This window comes from Apus apus, chromosome 4, assembly GCF_020740795.1.
Source record: "Apus apus isolate bApuApu2 chromosome 4, bApuApu2.pri.cur, whole genome shotgun sequence".
In the NCBI taxonomy this organism is placed as follows: domain Eukaryota; kingdom Metazoa; phylum Chordata; class Aves; order Apodiformes; family Apodidae; genus Apus; species Apus apus.
Window position 1 is genome coordinate 88,297,195 of NC_067285.1, and position 17,304 is coordinate 88,314,498.

The 17,304-nt window shown below is 46.5% G+C and overlaps 3 protein-coding genes across 7 annotated transcripts in view; 1 reads left to right on the forward strand and 2 right to left on the reverse strand.

Annotated features, from left to right (window-relative positions):
- The window catches only part of FRYL (FRY like transcription coactivator), a 162,932-nt gene extending 156,270 nt beyond the window's left edge, over window positions 1–6,662 (forward strand). For 4 of the 5 annotated variants that reach the window (XM_051617266.1, XM_051617268.1, XM_051617270.1 and 1 more), the window contains 4 exons: window positions 1,657–1,674; window positions 2,600–2,710; window positions 4,031–4,227; window positions 4,591–6,662. In XM_051617266.1, coding sequence (XP_051473226.1) covers window positions 1,657–1,674; window positions 2,600–2,710; window positions 4,031–4,227; window positions 4,591–4,849 — 585 coding nt within the window. In that variant the 3' untranslated portion in view covers window positions 4,850–6,662. The remainder of the gene's footprint in view (window positions 1–1,656; window positions 1,675–2,599; window positions 2,711–4,030; window positions 4,228–4,590) is intronic. The other variant, XM_051617269.1, reaches the window with a different exon arrangement.
- A 3,032-nt stretch (window positions 6,663–9,694) lies between these two features.
- ZAR1 (zygote arrest 1) lies at window positions 9,695–11,206 on the reverse strand. The gene is made up of 4 exons (XM_051618460.1): window positions 10,397–11,206; window positions 10,225–10,317; window positions 10,075–10,149; window positions 9,695–9,997 (listed from the first exon to the last, which is right to left on the reverse strand). The coding sequence occupies exons 1-4, from the start codon at window positions 11,204–11,206 to the stop codon at window positions 9,854–9,856; spliced, it is 1,122 nt and encodes a 373-aa protein (XP_051474420.1). The 3' UTR covers window positions 9,695–9,853.
- A 266-nt stretch (window positions 11,207–11,472) lies between these two features.
- SLC10A4 (solute carrier family 10 member 4) lies at window positions 11,473–14,222 on the reverse strand. The gene is made up of 3 exons (XM_051617945.1): window positions 13,661–14,222; window positions 13,128–13,338; window positions 11,473–12,422 (listed from the first exon to the last, which is right to left on the reverse strand). The coding sequence occupies exons 1-3, from the start codon at window positions 14,041–14,043 to the stop codon at window positions 11,907–11,909; spliced, it is 1,110 nt and encodes a 369-aa protein (XP_051473905.1). The 5' UTR covers window positions 14,044–14,222; the 3' UTR covers window positions 11,473–11,906.
- Between the last annotated feature and the right edge of the window lie 3,082 nt (window positions 14,223–17,304).

Genomic DNA, 17,304 nt, shown 5'->3' on the forward strand with positions numbered 1-17,304 from the left:
CCTGCAGGTTCAGTTAAAATAATCTTTCATGTATAGCATCCATAAGAAAGCAAAGTCCTGTTATCCTGCTTCATAAATATACACAATTTGTTATATAGTGACTTTGCTTATAGTGACTTAAAAGAGGCTGAGAAGTTACCAAGTGTATGATCTTATTTCAAAAGTCCTTGAAAATGGAGTGTGAGGCTGATAAGTCTATCCAGTCAACCACTTAATGTTAAAAATATGCAAGTGTTGTCTTGCTTAGGAAAGCAGCTGCTTCAATCAACAGATATTTTTCATTCACTAACACAAATGAGATTTTCTTACTAATTTTTAGCACTGTGGTCAATACAGCTAAAGAATAGTGAGATGAATTCTGTTCTGGCTTGTGCATTGCCAGCAGACTTGCAAGTAAATCTAATTATTGGATTTTTGCTATTAGTACTAAGACACAAGCCTGTAAGAATGCATCTGGTCTCCAGCTAGACTGTTTGTAGAGGACTGACAGGTAGAAAAATCAGATTATTTCTCAAGTGAGCAAGTATGTGAAAGACACTAAAGCAGTAAAAAGCCATTTTTAAAGGAAAAACTCTACTGAATTTTTAGAATAGATATAAAGGTGTGATTTTGGGGAACAGAGATTATTTATGGCTTACATTAATAATGAGGCTTACCTTAAAGAACACAGGAACTTAACCACTAAAAACATTAAATAACCAACCCTGCCATGCCTCAAAGCTTGATTCTCTGTGCTTCATTAAAATGAGCCATAGAATTCCTGTGGTCTTTGGCAGTTGAAGATCTCTCTTTGCAGAAATGCTTACTTATATAGTAATTGTGCTATATGTCTGATAGCACAGAGTGCAGAACACAAGTATGCAATGTTTACAGCCTGCTAAGCACATGGTGTAACTTAAATTGTGTATGACTATGTGCTTAGTAAAGCTCAGCTGCTTCTGCCTGCTGGAATCAAGACATCCATTGCATCTTCAGGTGCTTGCCATGACCATTGTACTTGCTTAAATGCTACCAATACACTTAGTGCTGTACAAAGCACAGAAGGGAAGTTCCGTGTCCCTAGTCTGACAAATAAATTTTCTGATTGTTTTGCTCCCTGCCCCTTTCCCAAATGTTTTTCTGAAGTAGCTTGTAAAATCCAAGTACAATTACAGAAATCTCACAATGAGGTGTTGAGAATTGAGTTTAGCAAAACCAAGGATTTTCTAGACTGATTCAGAATCCAAGTTAAGATTACATCTCAACTTTTAAAAGGCATTATTTTTGCTTAGACTATAGTGGTACAGAACACGAAAGAAGCATTGTACAGATGTGTCCAAGATATACTTAGTGTCCTTGGTTTTGATTTCCTTAAATTTGCATACCTTTAAGACTACACGTAGTACAAAAACCAGACAGAGTTGCAAGTGAAGTACATAACTCATGTTGTGGGACAACAAAGTCAATGCTATCATAAGTTATAGCAGTAAGTAATTTCCCTTTAAATTCAGTCTGTTAATTTTTTCCATTCGGGGTGTATTTGGAGCATGTTACTTGTATTTCTTCCTTCATTTTACTTGGTACATCTTTTACCCTAATTAAAATTATTTCCTACACTAATTCTTTCTCTTTTTTTCTTTCTTTGTATTTTTGTGACCTGCTCATCTTCTTGCTTAGCAAATGGAAATTCTAGCAGTAAGTGACAGTTCTTGATTTATCAAATACTTAACCATGCCAGCCACCAAACTGGTCTCGTCCATTTGTGACATAGTGTTTTAATGTCATAGACTATTACAAAAATGCTGTGTGCTTCAATTTTGCATCATCTAACCCATTGAATTATTAGTCCCTTGTAGATAATTGGATCCTGTAGTTAGTAGAATGTTACAGAAGATTATTCCATCAGCACTAGCTTTTATGTCTGTTATGTAAAACAGTATTAACACCATCTGCACTTTCACTAGTGTTTTAGATGCATAAAAATGGAAGCAAGACTGCATAAGTTAATGCTGCTGTTTCATTTCCTTAAGAATATGTTCTGTGGTATTTTCTAATACAGAATCAGAACTACCTTTCATAAAGGAAATATTATTCTTGGCTCCAAGAGTGGAATTACTCTTCTCTCACTCTATCAGCCAGTTGTAAGCTAAGGGCCAGGTTATATACTGTGCTTACATGTTTATGTTAATGGTTATGAAAGATTCCATACTTACAGATGACAACTGCTTCTTTTGAATATAAGATCTTGAATTTAAAACAGTAAAATATCAACAATAAAAGCAAGTGAGCTATGAATCTCTGTCTTGGAACATGACATTTCCAAAGAATCACTTTACATCCCACAACCCCTTCTTATAAAAACTTACAAAAAAGTAAACTTTAAACCTGTGTGAGAGAGGCTACTTGTGAATCTAGAAGTGAATTAAGCTTTCATCTGCTTTTCATCAGCTTCCTGCTGTGTTAGCTTCTAAATCTTTTTTTGGGCATTTTCTTCAGTAATCAATTAACTGCTTTTAATTTTGCGCATTCTGTACTGAAGAAGTTGTAATTTATTGTCTCCTGTATTGGATAGTAGATATTGTGCACTTCCTGAATATAACAGTGTTGTTTACATTTGTAGGAGCTGGAGCTGTGCCGGAGGCTATACAAGTTGCATTTCCAGTTGTTGCTTCTGTTCCAAGCCTATTGCAAACTTATCAGCCAAGTAAAAACAATCAAAAAAGAAGCAGAGGTAATGAAAGCCATGCCATTTAGCTACTAACTGTTGACATTTTAAAACCAAACCATTTAAAGTATGTAAGAAAATAGATTATAACATTTTCATCAGTGGGACATCTTTTTAGAAACTGAAGGAGGGTACCAGCTGTTTTATAGCCAATTAAGAAAAAGATTTACATAGAGCTCTCAAGAATTTTCTGAGATGTTCAATTATCTGTGTTGATTTTTGTCCTGCTTGAAAGCTCTTAAATAGACAAGAATGCAGGGAGTCCAATGATAAGGACATTAAATTTCTGTAGTGCTCCTGGTGTATTCTCATCAAGCTACAATCAAGGCACATCAACTCCAATCAACACAGTTCTGTGATGAAGCCCCTTTCCCCATCACCCCATATGGCGAACGCCATCACTGGTTCCAGCTGATCTATATGACTGTGTCACTTCAGCCACTGTACAATTACTCCACAACCTACCTGAGTCCCCACCTCAAATACAGTTAGTAATAGACATCTTGTGCCCGAGTTTTAGTTGCACTAACTGCAGAAGTAAAATGTGTTCTTCAGCTGTGCGCTTGTGGTACCTATGTGATGTTATCCGAGTTAATCTGAATGCATTAGGCTATTGATAATGTCTTCTGAAAGTTCTCCCTGGCTCTGTAATGCAATGAATAGAGGTAGCAGGAAAAAAACTAAGCGTGTTTTTTTTTGATACAGAAGCAAAAGGAAAAACCAGGGTGGAAGTCTTCGGTTTTCAAGTAGCTTAGGAAAAAATTATGTGTGTTCCTCACTTAGATTTTCAGATTTTTGTAGAGGCTGCAAATAAGTGAGTTCACTTCTGTCTGGAGAATGTTGTAGAAGATTAGCATTATACCAGTCTCACTGCTGGCCTAAGTTAGTCAGATGTAGAATCATATTCTGAGTGATGGTCTTGTCTTTTACTCATACATTGGACCCAAACCCAAAGATAGCATTGTAAACACTGGCTGCACTACAGTTACTCTGCTGGGTTACCAGTCTTCCAGGTTTTTTCTCCATGTTTAAGTTGTCTTTTTAATAACACAGTTGCTGCTGTACTTTTCCAAAGTTTTTTTGTCAATTTAAAACAAATTTTTGAAAGAATTAAAAGATGGAAACTTTGTCAGGGGAAAACCCATATACCCAACATGAACTCTTGGGCTGTATAGTTAAGCAACTGTAGCAAACATTTGTATGTCCTTTTTCTGCCTCTCATTTATGATTGCAAAGAGAAGGAAAAATGTAAGTCTCGTCTGTGGAAAGTTGATTTGGCTGAAAATACATTTAGACTAGGAAAGCTCACTCTTAAATTTGCTTTAGGTCATAAACATGTCTGAAGAACTTGCTGTTTTGGAGAGCTGTCTGAAAGAGGCTGAGGCTGCATCTGACAGTGGTATCGAAGAAATTGAAATTGCAGAGACTTCCCAAGCCAGCACAGAAACAGCTATTCACACTCTCATTGAAACCCTGAGAAACAAGGAGTTTGCATCAGCTGTAGCACAGGTCAAGGCTTTCAGGTAAGTGCTTAAGGATTGCTTTCAGACCTGAGTTTGCTAATGGGCCTTTTTAATTTAAAGATAGGGGTAGGCAGAACTCCAGTTTTTTTCAGCCTTTGCTAGATGTCCTTATTGAAAAGGACAAGCACTGTTGCTTCACTGCAGCTTGTTCCTAAGCATTTTGCAGTTTTTTAAAAAAAGCAATTCTAATAGTACTCCTTTTTTTAGAATTTATCTCTGAGAAAATGATACTGTTAGCTATCACTATGTAAAAAATACTTCTCTGTTGTTTTCCTGTCTTCTGTTCAAATGCCTGTTTTAAGAACTAGAATATTTACACATTTTATGTATTTTTAAAAAATGTTTAAATTCGTCTGTTTACAGATCTATTTGGCCCCATGACATCTTTGGCAGTTCTGAAGATGACCCAGTCCAAACATTGCTGCACATATATTTCCGTCACCAGACACTTGGTCAAACTGGTAGCTTTGCAGTAGTAGGCTCCAACCAAGATATGTCTGAGGCCAGCTCAAAGCTGATGGAACTTAATCTGGAAATTCGAGAGTCTCTACGCATGGTGCAATCCTATCAGCTTGTAGGGAAAATCAAACCAGGAATAAATCTTGTGAGCACTGGATTCTGAACAGCTGTCTTCTAGAAAAGAACTGATGATGAAGATGCTTCAGACTATTATTGAGTACCTTTCCTAGGAAGAAAAAAAAAACAACAAACCTCCAGCAATCCTTACAACCAACACTTTCATCACAGCAAGAAATTGTTTCAACAAAAGTAAATATCTGAAAATCAAAGTGAACATCTTCCTTGACTGCTCTTTCTACACAGTAACTGTGTGCCAGTACTATTTTTTATTACATTTCTGTATAAGAACTACATGAAAGGAAAAGGGCTTCAATGTAATGCATACATATGCATTATTTTTTGTTGTAACAGAACTATAAATGGTGTTTGCAGTAACAGCCTCTCAAGGTTGAATCAGTTTCGCAGGTGGGATGAGGCTAAAATCAAGGCTGGTTTATTTTGGCTGAAGACCTGCAAGGCTTCCTGGCCTTCCAACAGTAGTAGATATAATCTTCAACTAATGAGACACTTTGCAATGTCCTGAAGAATGTGTGGTCAAACACGAGTAGAATGACTTACAACTGCAAAAACCATTGACTTCTCGATGTTCTATTTGCTTCTGTTGTCTGCACCAAGGAAGTGATGTGTGCGAGTTAGAATGTATGGCTTTGTGACAGTTTTTTGAAGGTATGGATGATTGTTAAATAAGGCCTCAAAGCATGCTTAAAAGAGCTGCAAGATTATTTTTGAAGAAATTTTATTTTATTAGATCTAATCCTCATAGTGTGTAAATGTTAGGACATTTAATAATATTTTAAACTGGGATTTCCCAGTGTTTCTAAAAGAAATAATATATCTGTTAACTTTATTGGAATGCTGCTCAGTTCTCTGATCAGTGCTTATGTTACAAATATTGATAACAACTAACCAAAAAATAGCTGCCTGCAGAGACTTTAAAATGTATATTAAAGATATATGCTGCCCATCAGCAATTCTCATTAGAAGTTAAGTTATTTTATTCTGTATATATTCTAGAAACTGTATAGTGCAAAACCAGTATTTTTCTTGTAAATATGTGCAATGCACTGTTAAGACAGTAGGTGTATAAAGCTATGAGGGGGAGGGGAGGTTTCTCCCTATCAGTAGTCACATACATTGCTTGCAGTCTGAGGGGTTTCATGACTCAACTTAAGCCTAAGGACTTGGGACTATATAGAATAAATTAAAAAAAAAGACTGACTACCAAAACACACAAACAGGCAATATACTTAGAGTTCGGTGTCGAAGTCTATAGCATAAAAAAACCTGGATTCTGTTGAAACCAATAGCATTTTGTAAAAAAAAAAAAAAAAAGGGAAAAAAAAAAACCAAAACCACAAAAAAACCCAAACAAACAAACAAAACCAGAAAGAATGTAGTCCCATGATTCCTGTGATTTGAAAAGAACACCCAGTATTTTTATATACATCTCTTACCCACTGTGATTTTTTTAATGGGCTCTAATTCCAGAGTTTAGAATGTAGAATTGAAATTCTTAGCTCTGCCTTTCTGGGGGAATTGGACCCCACTAGAAATGCAATTATTCTGAAATGCATTAATTGAAGGCACTGTGCACACTGTTGGACTGCTGACAGTAGTTATGTTATCCTAACACGCTCTGTAACTGGTCAGGGCACATCCATAATCACTGTATTTTTTTTCCCCTGTCCCTGATAAAGCTGAATTATTTTGATGGTTTTGTGGTACTGTAGATGGTGTTCTTAATTATTTAATAAGTATTTACTGGGGATAAGTAGTTTTATTTAGGGGTGCATTACACTTTTATTTACATCATCTTTTACCAGCTTTTTTGTAAGAATAAAATACATTGTATCTGTCATTTTGTGCATTTTTACAAGCTAGAGTTTAAATACTTTAGCTGAACAGACTAAACACTGACAATAGAGGCCTGGGTGCCCTGTAATCATGTTTTTTCCTGTCAATGCAACAGCATTTTCCTAGGCATCTTCTGAATCTGTTAAAGGTTTTCTCATACAACTCAAACATGAATTTATACAAATGATTCCTTACATTATACATCTTGCTCCGTTTATAGTGACTGACTAGCGCAGCATGGCCTATGGGAGCAGAATCATACAAGCGGACTTTGAGATTGCTTTAACTTTGTGAAGCTTTTCCAAAATTACTCATTCTTAACTACTGCATAAGCTGTCACTCCATGTTACCTGGTGCCAGGTCAGTGCCAAATCTGAAGCTGCAGTAAAGCTGTCTAGAGACAAGTGAAACATCAGAAATTTTCTGTGAGATGCAGCGAATACAGCAGTGCCTGAAATAACGTGGAAGAAGCTGTACAGGGCAGGAGGGCAAGTTCAAAGTATCTTTGAAGAACTGGCAGCATTAAGACTGTCCCTTTCCACTTTGCATAATCACATAGGTCATGAGTAGCTTTCCTTTTCTGCTGAGTCTAGGAACCAGTGCCCATCACATGCAGTGTATGCAGTCAAGGACATGACAGCAATAAAGTGGAAAAGGATACAGAACTGTACTTTGGCATCAAGCATTAAAAGCACTGAATATATTTTATGTGTAGAGCTACTGCATAAGTGAGGAACACTGCAGGATGAAGAAAAACTTGTTTAATATTGCTACCCACTGCACTCCACTCCTCCAAGCCCCAAAGCCTAACAGTAGTTGATGAGAGCAGGGCCAGCTTATTGCCACGTCCTGGCACTTGGAGCCTTCATCAGCTGCTTGGTTGGACCAGCTGCTGTTGAAGCACACCATCCAGTTCAGATCAGCTAGGCTTGGTTCTACATCTTATCAAACAGAAGCAGCTGCTGCTTTTACTGTAGTTAGTGGCAATGACCACTCTTGTAATAAATTTCACTTCAGGCTTCTACTGATAATAACTGTGTAAGAGTCACCATGTTCAAAACAAGTACTCCTCAAAGCAATGCTTGTGAGGACAGCTGTATAAATAGGAAACATTTGACTGCTTTTATTGCCATGAGTTGCCATATGACTTCATACTGACATGCAGAGAGCTTAATTTCTCAAACTCATCACCAAGGTGCAGACTCATCACAGATAGTCTCCCACACTGCATCCATTGGGAACACACTACATCCTGTAAAATGGGGAAGGGAAACATAACTGAAGGACGTCATTATAGGGAAATACACTCATAAATTAAAAGACAGGCATCCAGATCACAGTTTCAACTGCAAGCTGAGGCAGACTACACATCCCAGCTGTTCTCCCTTAAGTCAGAGACTTGCCTCTGCTCATTACTGTAACTACAGGTGTCAGGCACACTCATCTACAACAGAAAACTGCCAGCTGCAGTTGTGCTTTTCAAGTTGAACAGGGCAAGGATGGAACTTGCATAAAGTCTTTCAGTTGGTAAAGCAAGGTATGTATCTTTTTACTACAATACAGGGGAAAAAAATGCTTTGCTTGGAAGCGTGAGGTAAACCAGTACCCCATTCTGGGGGTGGTAGGGCTACTTGTTCCCAGAATGCCTCATGCTGCTATGATAATGAATGGAGCAAGAATAAAATTACTTGGCAATAAACCAGCTGAGGCATGAAGCCTTAGTTACTGCAGCAAGTTCAAGGGGCACATTAAAGCAGAAAGCTACAGAAAGATGAGTTATGCCTACAGAATTAACACTCACTGCCCCTCTGAATGGACATTTGCCAGAACAGATTATGATGATTTGCTGATGTTTGCCTACCCCACAATACACTAGCTTCCGTTTAGAGATACAAAACCACCTGGCACTAAAGCTGTTACATAGCATGGACACAGACTGGTTCCCCCTTTAGTCTTCAGTAGAGTGGTCTCAGGTAAGCTGGGTACAGGTATAGGTAAGTTATTATAGTCAAGATAAATTAGTCTTTCCAAACAGAAGTTACCTCAGGAGTTCTGCAAAAGGCCTTGTGCATTTTTATGCTCAAGTTCAAAATTTTTATTTATATTCTCAGAAGAGTATGTTATCCTCTACACTTCCACAAATCCTTGGCTACAGGGTAGACTAGTAAGGTGTACATTTTACTAGCCTGTGAATCTGCTCAGATAGTGATGCTTGTAGTCCCAGAGCCAACTAGTAATGCTTTGCTGGCATGTGGTGTCCCCAGAGAGTCCATTACCACTGGCAGCACCAACAGCCCTTGGAGAATGTCATCTGGGAGTAACTATGCTGGTTCTGCCACAACTACCCAACACTAGAAGTACAATTCCTAGTTGCAAGCCCAGTCCCAGAAGGGTGCAGGAGTCTGATCCTTCCCCAGTGGCAGGCAGCTAAACCATACTGCATCACCTGCAGGTATAAGAAGGCAGGCAAATGGAGTATCATACATTGAACCTTTCAAGTGTCACTTCTCAGTATAACCTTGTGGAAGTAAAGATGGGTAACTCATTTACTAAGACCATAACATCAGTGATTCCCTTCACATAGCAGTTTCTGAGAACTGTCCCTGAAGATGCATTAACCACAAGCTCTTTGGCTTCAGTCTACAGGACAAGAACACTAGCTGAGCTAAATGAAGACCAGCTGCAACAGAAGTGACCTGGTCACACAGCATTTCTCAATCATTTTCTAGTGATTAAGAACAGGTGCAGGAAACTTTCTACATGGAACAGAAGTGCACAAAGTGAATGCTGGCAGGTGTTTTGTTCATTAATTACATTCTGCTACTTATTGTAAATGTTAACTTCAAGTGTTTGGTGAGTTCAAGAGAAGGAGCAGTAACACATCTTTTGCCACCTGAGATTCCAGACAGTCCTGAGTCAGTTGCTGCCAAGACCATCACTGATTTACAAAGGATTATTTGTGGGCTCTTTTCCTAAGAGAGTTACAAAAGTTACAACACGCACCCTCTCAGCTGGGCACAAACCCACCCGATCATTTGAGCGTGCTTTGCAATACTTTTATTTGCATGCTTCCCTAGCTACACCTCACCGAGTGCCTTCAAACAAGAACAACAAAAAAGTCTGCTCTACTTGCAGGTTTCTGGAAGAGCCCTAAACAAAAACAAAACAAAACAAAAAACCCAACCCATCCCACTCAGATGATGTATTTGAAACTGAACGTGCTGTCGCAGGAGAGGCGTTTCCCTTTGCATCTCCCACAGAGGTCCTGGCGGTGGGGCCTCTTGGGGTCCACGTGGCGCATCTTCACGGGGCAGGTGCACCTCGTCTGCTTGCAGCTCTGGGGGGGGAAGGCGGCGGTCGGCGGGTTCGGCCCGGGACAGGGCGCGGGATCAGGCGGGGCAGGGGGTCCCTTACCTGGCAGGTGATGTCCTCCACGCGGTACGGGTTGTAGGACTTCTGGCAGGTTCGGCAGAATTGCCGGAAATAGACCTGGGCGGGTGGGAAAGGCCGGAGTCAGCGGGGGCGGGAAGGGCGCGGGGGCGGCATGATCCCAGCCGACCCTACCTTGTTGGTGCCCTGGACGCACCAGACGTAGGCACTCTCCCAGCGGATGTTGCAGTCCTTGCAGTGGTAGTAGCCGTACTTCTGCTCCAGGAACTGCCGGGGACAAGCGTTACTCGACGGGCCGGGCGCCTCCCAGGTCCCACTTCCTTCCCCTCCCCCCGCCGCCCCTCACCTGGAAGCGCAGGCGGGTCTTGCCCGCCGCCGGCTCCCGCTTCTGGGGGGTGGCCGGCGACTCTGCCCGCGCTGCCGGCACCGCTGCCTCCTCCTGGCTCTCCTGCGGCCCCGCCGGCGGCGGCTCCGGGGTGGCGGCCGGGAGCTGCCCCACGGACTCAGTGCCGTCCTCGGAGGGCTTCTCCCAGCTCGTCCGCACGGCGGCCGCCTCCGACTCCCGCTGCTCCCGCAGCGCGGCCGACTCCTCCTCGACGGCCACCGCCGCCTTCTCCTCCTGCTGCTGCGGCCGCCGCTCCGGCTCCGGTCCCGCCTCCGGTCCCGGCTCCTCCAGGAGAGCGGTGAGTCTGCGGGACGCCATGGGCGAGTAGACGGCGATGGTGCGGGGGAAGCGCACGGCGCGGGTGCTGGTGGTGGCGGGGCTGCCCTGCTCCTGCTCCGGCGCCTCCCGGGGCCGCGGCGCGGTGGGGGGGCCGGGGGGGCGGCGGCGCAGCAGCGTGCGGGGCCCCAGGGAGCACTGCACCGAGGCGTCCTGCCGCGGGTTCACCTGGACGCCGACCTCCTTGGTGTTGGCCTTGCGGAGCCGCGGGGTCAGGTTGGGGTTGACTTGGGAGAGGATGGCCTTCAGCTGCGCCCGCTGGTAGTTGTCAAAGTACTCGGCGGCCGCTGCCGCCTCCCCGTACCCCGAGAAGTAGCCGCTGCCCCGCGGCCGCCAGCCGCCCGACGCCCCCCCCTTGCCCTTGGGAGGTGGGTAGCGGTAGGAGTAGGGGTGGTAGGCGGCATACAGGTAGCTCTCCATCGCCTCCTCCGCCATGGCGCTGGACCCGGGGTCACCGCCGGGGGGCGGCGTTAAATAGCCCCCCGGTGGGGCGGGACCGGGGCTGGGCTTCCCCCGCCCCCGAACGGCGCCGGCCGTGGCGACCCCTGCCCAGCCCAGCCCAGCCTGGGTCTGGGCCTCGGGCAGGGCGTCTCCCACTCCCCCAGCTGGTACATCCCCACTGATGAACCAGACAGCGCGGCCCTTAATTGCCCGCGCGGATTAATCAGCGGGAAACACGGGTTTGGTTCAGCTTTGCCATGTATTTGTGGTGAAAACAACAAGCACAATGTTTCATAGCGGCTGGGAGGCACGGAGGTAACGCGCGCGGTGGCTTGCCCGTCGGTCCGCACTGGCGCTGCACCCCCGGGGCTTGGCCTCTGCAAAGCGCTGTTCTCCCTCCTGGAACCTGTTCCTGCTGCGCTCGGGCGGGCAGCAGCCTCCTTGCATGAGGATGGACGGTTACTGGTTTGCGTCGCAGTGATACTTGTTCCTTTGTTTTTTTTATTATTTTTTTCCGTATTTTTGAGGAAATACAACTGTCATGGTAATCAATGCACATCACTTTGAACAATGGAAGTAGCTGGAGAAATGATGGAGGCTGGGCAGCTCTGCTGGCGCAGCAGCAGGCGTGGCCCCAGCCGGCTGGCAAGTACAACACACATCACCCGTCCCCAGCGTCACCTCCTGGTCTCGCCTAAAGCGCCGTCTGTGTCGGCTCCATCTGAATGGAGTTGTGCTCCAGTGTGGTCACTGTGCCATACGAAGTATCGGCCACCTCCTCTTCCTTCAGTTTCTTGTAGGAAATATCAGTGTCTTCCTCTTCACCAAGGGTATCTTGTTTGTAGCTGTCTCGCCCATACATCTTGTACGCCAGCACAAAGAGTCCCGCTTCTGCCGACTGAAAAAGCGCGTAAAGCAAGGGAAACATGTACATGCTCCCTATGAGCTCCGGGGGGAAGGTGAGTTTTAGGATGGCAGTGCAGAGCTGGACGTTTTGGCACCCTGTTTCCAAAGACACTGTTCTCCTGCAGTGTAGGGGCATCTTAAAGATGGTGGCTAAGCCATATCCCAAGGCGTACCCTGCTAGAGGCATCAGCACTGCAATGACGTAGACAGATGCAGGAATATGTGCCAGTAGATCTGGGCCCAGCATGGTCCCAGTTAGGATGAACAGGATCACCAGAGTCACCAAGAGGGACCACAGGGAAGTCTGGCAATAGATACAGACATTGATAATATGGGGGTTAATAGTTTTAAAGGATAATCACAGCAGATACAGGCTTGATAAAGTCTAAATAGCAAACTGTGGTCACACTGCTCTTCCCAGGCTTGTCCCTGGCTGAGGACTTTGGTGGTGTTTGATTATATCCTAGGAAAGGAAGGGGCTGAGATAGTCCTCCATCATTTTGCTTTGAGGTGCCTTGCTGGGGAACTAGAGAGCCAGGGCTTGTGCCTCGTTTTTCTTTTTGTAATTAAGCCTATTCACAAGTTTTAAGGAAGTGTCGCTGTGCCTGCCTGTTGGTTTTGTTAGCCCTGGGTGTAGCAGGAGTGGGGAGAGAGCAGGATGCCGGGCACTGCCTCCGCTCCCAGGCCCAGGCTGCTTCCTGGCATGCAGCTCCACGGTGCCCTCCCTCCCGTGCTCTGAGGGGTAACCTGCCGTTCCTCTCACTTTCTATCTCTGTCCCACCATTTTATGTCAAGACTGTATGTACTTACATTCCTCCTAAGTAGTGGATTACACTTATCTGAAGCTACCAACGGTTTGGAGGGACCAGGAAGGTTACTGCATCCGCACATCTCATCCCCTTTCCCAGATGTCTCTGCAGCTGCCCCACAGACCCGCCGTCGGACTCCCCCGCCCCTGGGCACCCCCTGCAGTGCAGCTGCCGTCCCCCGTCCCCGGGGCCGTGCCTACCTTAACCAGGAGGTCGGCGGCGCGGGGGTGCCGGTATCGGATGAGCACCCCCAGGCCGATGGGCAGCAGGGTGCTGCCCAGCGTCAGGCTCACTGCCCCCAGGGGCAGCAGCTGCACCACGGCCGTGTTGATCCAGTGGCGGCTGTAGATCCAGAGGCAGAGGGGCATCAGGAAGAGGGCCAGCAGCGTGGAGGAGGCCGTCATGATAATGCTGCGTCGGGGGAACCAAAGACACACTGGATCACCGGCCGCGGGGCAGCCCTGGGAAGGCGCAGTCCCCGCAGAAAGGGGGCTCTGCGGCCAGCCCGTTGCTTCTCAAGGCAAGCAGCCCCACCCCCCATCATACCCCCCTTTCCCGCCCCGGGAGAGGCAGGAGAGCAGCGCTGGGGGTTTCCAGCTGCTTCGTGTCTGTCCGCTAGTCCTGGCCCCACCGCCGGTAGGTGCCCAGCAACTCCTCCCCGCGCCTCAGGGCGCCGCAGCAGCAACCCCTCGCCCCCCGCCTGTCTGGGAGCGATGGGGAGCGGGACTCCTACCTGAGGTTCATATCCCCGTCGACGAGCACCGACATGAGGTTGGAAAGGTTGCCCCCAGGGCAGCAGCCGCAGATCAGTACAGCCACGGCCGCCACCTCGTCCAGGGCGAAGATGAGGGCGAGGAGGAAGGCCAGCAGCGGCATGGCCACGAACTGCCCCAGCAGCGCCATCAGCAGCCCCACGGGCCGCCGCAGCTGCTGGCCCAGCTGCCCCAGCTCCACGGCGCAGCCCAGCCCCAGCATGGTCACGCAGAGCGCCAGCCCCACCAGCACGCTCAAGCCCTGGCTGAGGGAGCGGTCCCCGAAAGCCTCGCTGCTTCCCGCCAGCGACCCGCCGTCGGGGCCGCCGCTTCCCGCCGCCGGGAGCTGTGTGGAGCCGGCCATGGGCTGCGCGGTCCCCGGGAGCCGCCGGCTCCCTGACGAGCCCCGGAGGAGGTAGCGAGCGGCGGGGGGGCAGAGTCAGTGCGGGATGCGGCGGCGGCTCGCCCAGGCGGCCGGCGGAGCCCGCATCCTGGCCCGGCACATCCCGGCTGGGCGATGTGCCGCGCTCCCTCGCTGCTCCCCGGCTGTCTGCTGCGGTCTCCGGCCCCACGCGGGGCCACCCCCGGCGTGGGCGGCGTCTCGCTGCTGGCCCGACGGCAGCAGCAGCGCCCGGCCCCCAGCGCCGCCCGACCCCGGCGGGGGGAAGCGCAGGCGGGGGCTCATGGCTGGACACCCCGCTCCCCGGTGCTGCCCTCGGCACAGCCGCCTGCATCTTCCCGTTTCCCGAACAGCAACTGTGGTATCGGGGTATTTACTTTGGCATCAGCGTCAAAAAGGCAATCAGCGTCGCCATGTCACCCGGCGTGCGTGGACAGCCTTGTTCCCCTTCCAGGCAAATTGCCGGCTACTGCAAAGGCTGCAGGAAGGGGTGAGGAAGGAGGAAAAGATCTTTTAGGGGCTCGGGGAGGCACATCTTTCTGCTGCTGGGATCCCAGAAGTTTGTGAGGAGAGGCAATACCTTTATAGAGCAGTTGATGCAGGTGGAGGAAGCAGATAAGCTCGCAGGCACACAGGTATTCGTATCAGGGCAAGATACATTGTCCATCACCCAAAAATCACATCAAAGAGTGTTTATTATGTTGTCAGTCATAAAACTGGGGGTTTTTTTACATTCTACGTTTCCCCTATTTCATACTTTTCATTTAATAATTGTGTGTCACCCTGTTCCGTCATAAACCAAATGCTGTTTGGGATGCCAGGCTGAGCTGACAAGGGCAGGAGCTCCCACGAGAGGAGAGCAGCCTCTGAGCACAGGGTGGACCTTAGAGTCTCTGTGCACTTGGCACAGCTACTGGCTGTGCCTCTGGGGCATGATCATCTTCTTTAACCCAGAGCATTCTGAGGGTTTGCAACCACTGCTTCACATCAGCTGTTCTGGGTGGGAGTAGCTGGCTCAGCACCCTCAGTAGCATCCCCAGGGACTGCCCCTTGGTTTCCAGCCTGAGCCTGCTGCTTTCCTCTTGTGGAGTATCTTGGGTCAGAGCTCAAGGAGGATGCACCAAATACAAGGAAAGAGCCAATGGAACCTGCCATGGCCAGCTGCTTGCCTTAAGCAAGTTTCACAAAAAAACTTGGGACAGCAAGTTTCACACACAAAAAAATAATATTTGGGTAAAATTTTAGGCTGTCCCAGGATTTGAGTAGAAATTACTGGTGTCTTGAGAAAAACAAGCTTTAATTTTTACTTGGGGCACAGGTGACACAGGAAGTGCAAGTAGTACTAAGTGACAAAATCTTGGGTATGGCAACTTTGCCAAGATGAGGCTGAGTTTAATATTGTTCTACCTGTGTTTTCGTGTCATTAGTTTGATCAGAACACAGGGAAGGTGAGTTATCAGAGCTGAACAATCAAACAGGATCCAGATTGTTTTAGTTCATCAATATTTCTGGGCTCTGTGTGCTGCTAGGCTAGTGGAGTATGGGGTCTGGTTGGCTTTCTGAGCCAACAGTGTCCTATGGACTTAATTTTCAAGTCTCTGTATGCTGAGAAGTGCTTGCAGTGCATTTATTGTGCTCCTTGAAGTCTTAACCACTGCTGTATTGTATCTCATCCTTCATGTAGCTAGTATTTGGCTTCTCAACATGCAGGTAATTCGCTTATACCCTCCCTTGTTTGTAAGGAATGCCCATGGGGTGTCCCATGGTAGGACCAAGAAGGGATCTCATGGTGGGCAAGCCCAGGCTGGGCTGGTTGTGTGGAGCACAAGGCAGCTGCTTATCGAGCAGGTGTGAAGGGTGCAGGGCTCCTATTTTATCTCCCAGTGCCACTCTCCAAACTCCTTGGTGGAACAGAGCTGGTCATGGGAAGATAGTTTTGTGTTGTAACGTATAAGATATACAGGCAGTTTTAGGAGTACAGTAAACCTAGATACCGTGAAGCAGATGCATCCTGTTTCAAAGCCTGCCCAGCCATTGTAAACTGTTTTAAGGGACACAGAACTGTGGCATTTCTTATGTTGTGAATGCATCGTAACAAATCAAGATTTCTTGAGACTTTTCTTAAAATGTATTTGCTGAAATTCAGACTTAACTCATGGTTTAAACAAGAGCAGTACCACTGACTTCAGGAAAAGCCAAGGCAGAATGCAGCCCACGTGTTTCACTGATTGTCCATCCAGTGAATACTGTCACCCCAGGCACATTTCCACATCCCACGTGTAGGGTGAAGAAACTTCATATCTGCTGCTGAGCATGGTTCTTGTCTTTTTAACTTGCTGCAGGCTTCCAGACATGTTAAAGTACAGGCTGGAGTCTGGAGTGATCCTAAGTAGTTTTGCAGCATCTGGCTGCAAGGCAGCCAGCTCACACGTAGTGCACGCCACCATGCATCTAAATAAATGGCTAATTCCTTCTCTGCTTTCTGTTGTGGGGAGCAGGAGAAAGCACGCTGCTTACTCTTCTATTATTGGAAGCAATAGATTGACTATTCAAGTATAAAAAGACTTGACAAATAAAACTAATCATATATCATTCTCAAGTTATTAGTCCTGTTGAAAAATGGGTGAGAGGATAAGAGGCAGGAAGAGCAAGAAGAGGGAGGGAGAGGACTCATTGAAATGTGAGCTTGTTGTAATTTGTAACTTCTAGAAATAATATTGCCTTACATTATTCTTAGGAGGGGTTTTATTTCCATAGGAGAGCACCTGTGCTATAAACTGGTCTGCAGTGGCAGTAGTCCTTCCACTAGGAATTTTGTTAATCTTTTACAACATGAATTTCTGCACCTTTGCTTTATTTAACTGGAAATCAAGGTGAAAAATAGAGGATAGGCTTGTATGGATTTTAGACAGTGCTGTAAGAAATGACCAAAGTGACCTTGCTGTTCATGCAGCTAGTGACTGCTCCAGCACGTTATGTGGAACTGTTGTTTCAATCACTTGCTTCTCCAGTCTGCCAGAGACTAAAAGCATCTGGCATAGCCCAGGATTGTGACAAAATTGCCATCATTGCATATCTGCAATGAGGTCCCTTCCGGGTCCCCCAAGGGAAACTGCTGGGTTGTGTGCTGTGCTGCAGCTGGATGCCGCTGCTACGCCTGTTGCTCTGCGGGACTTGCAGTCTCAGGCAAGAAGGGTTGGTTTGCAAATACCAAGCAGGTTATGG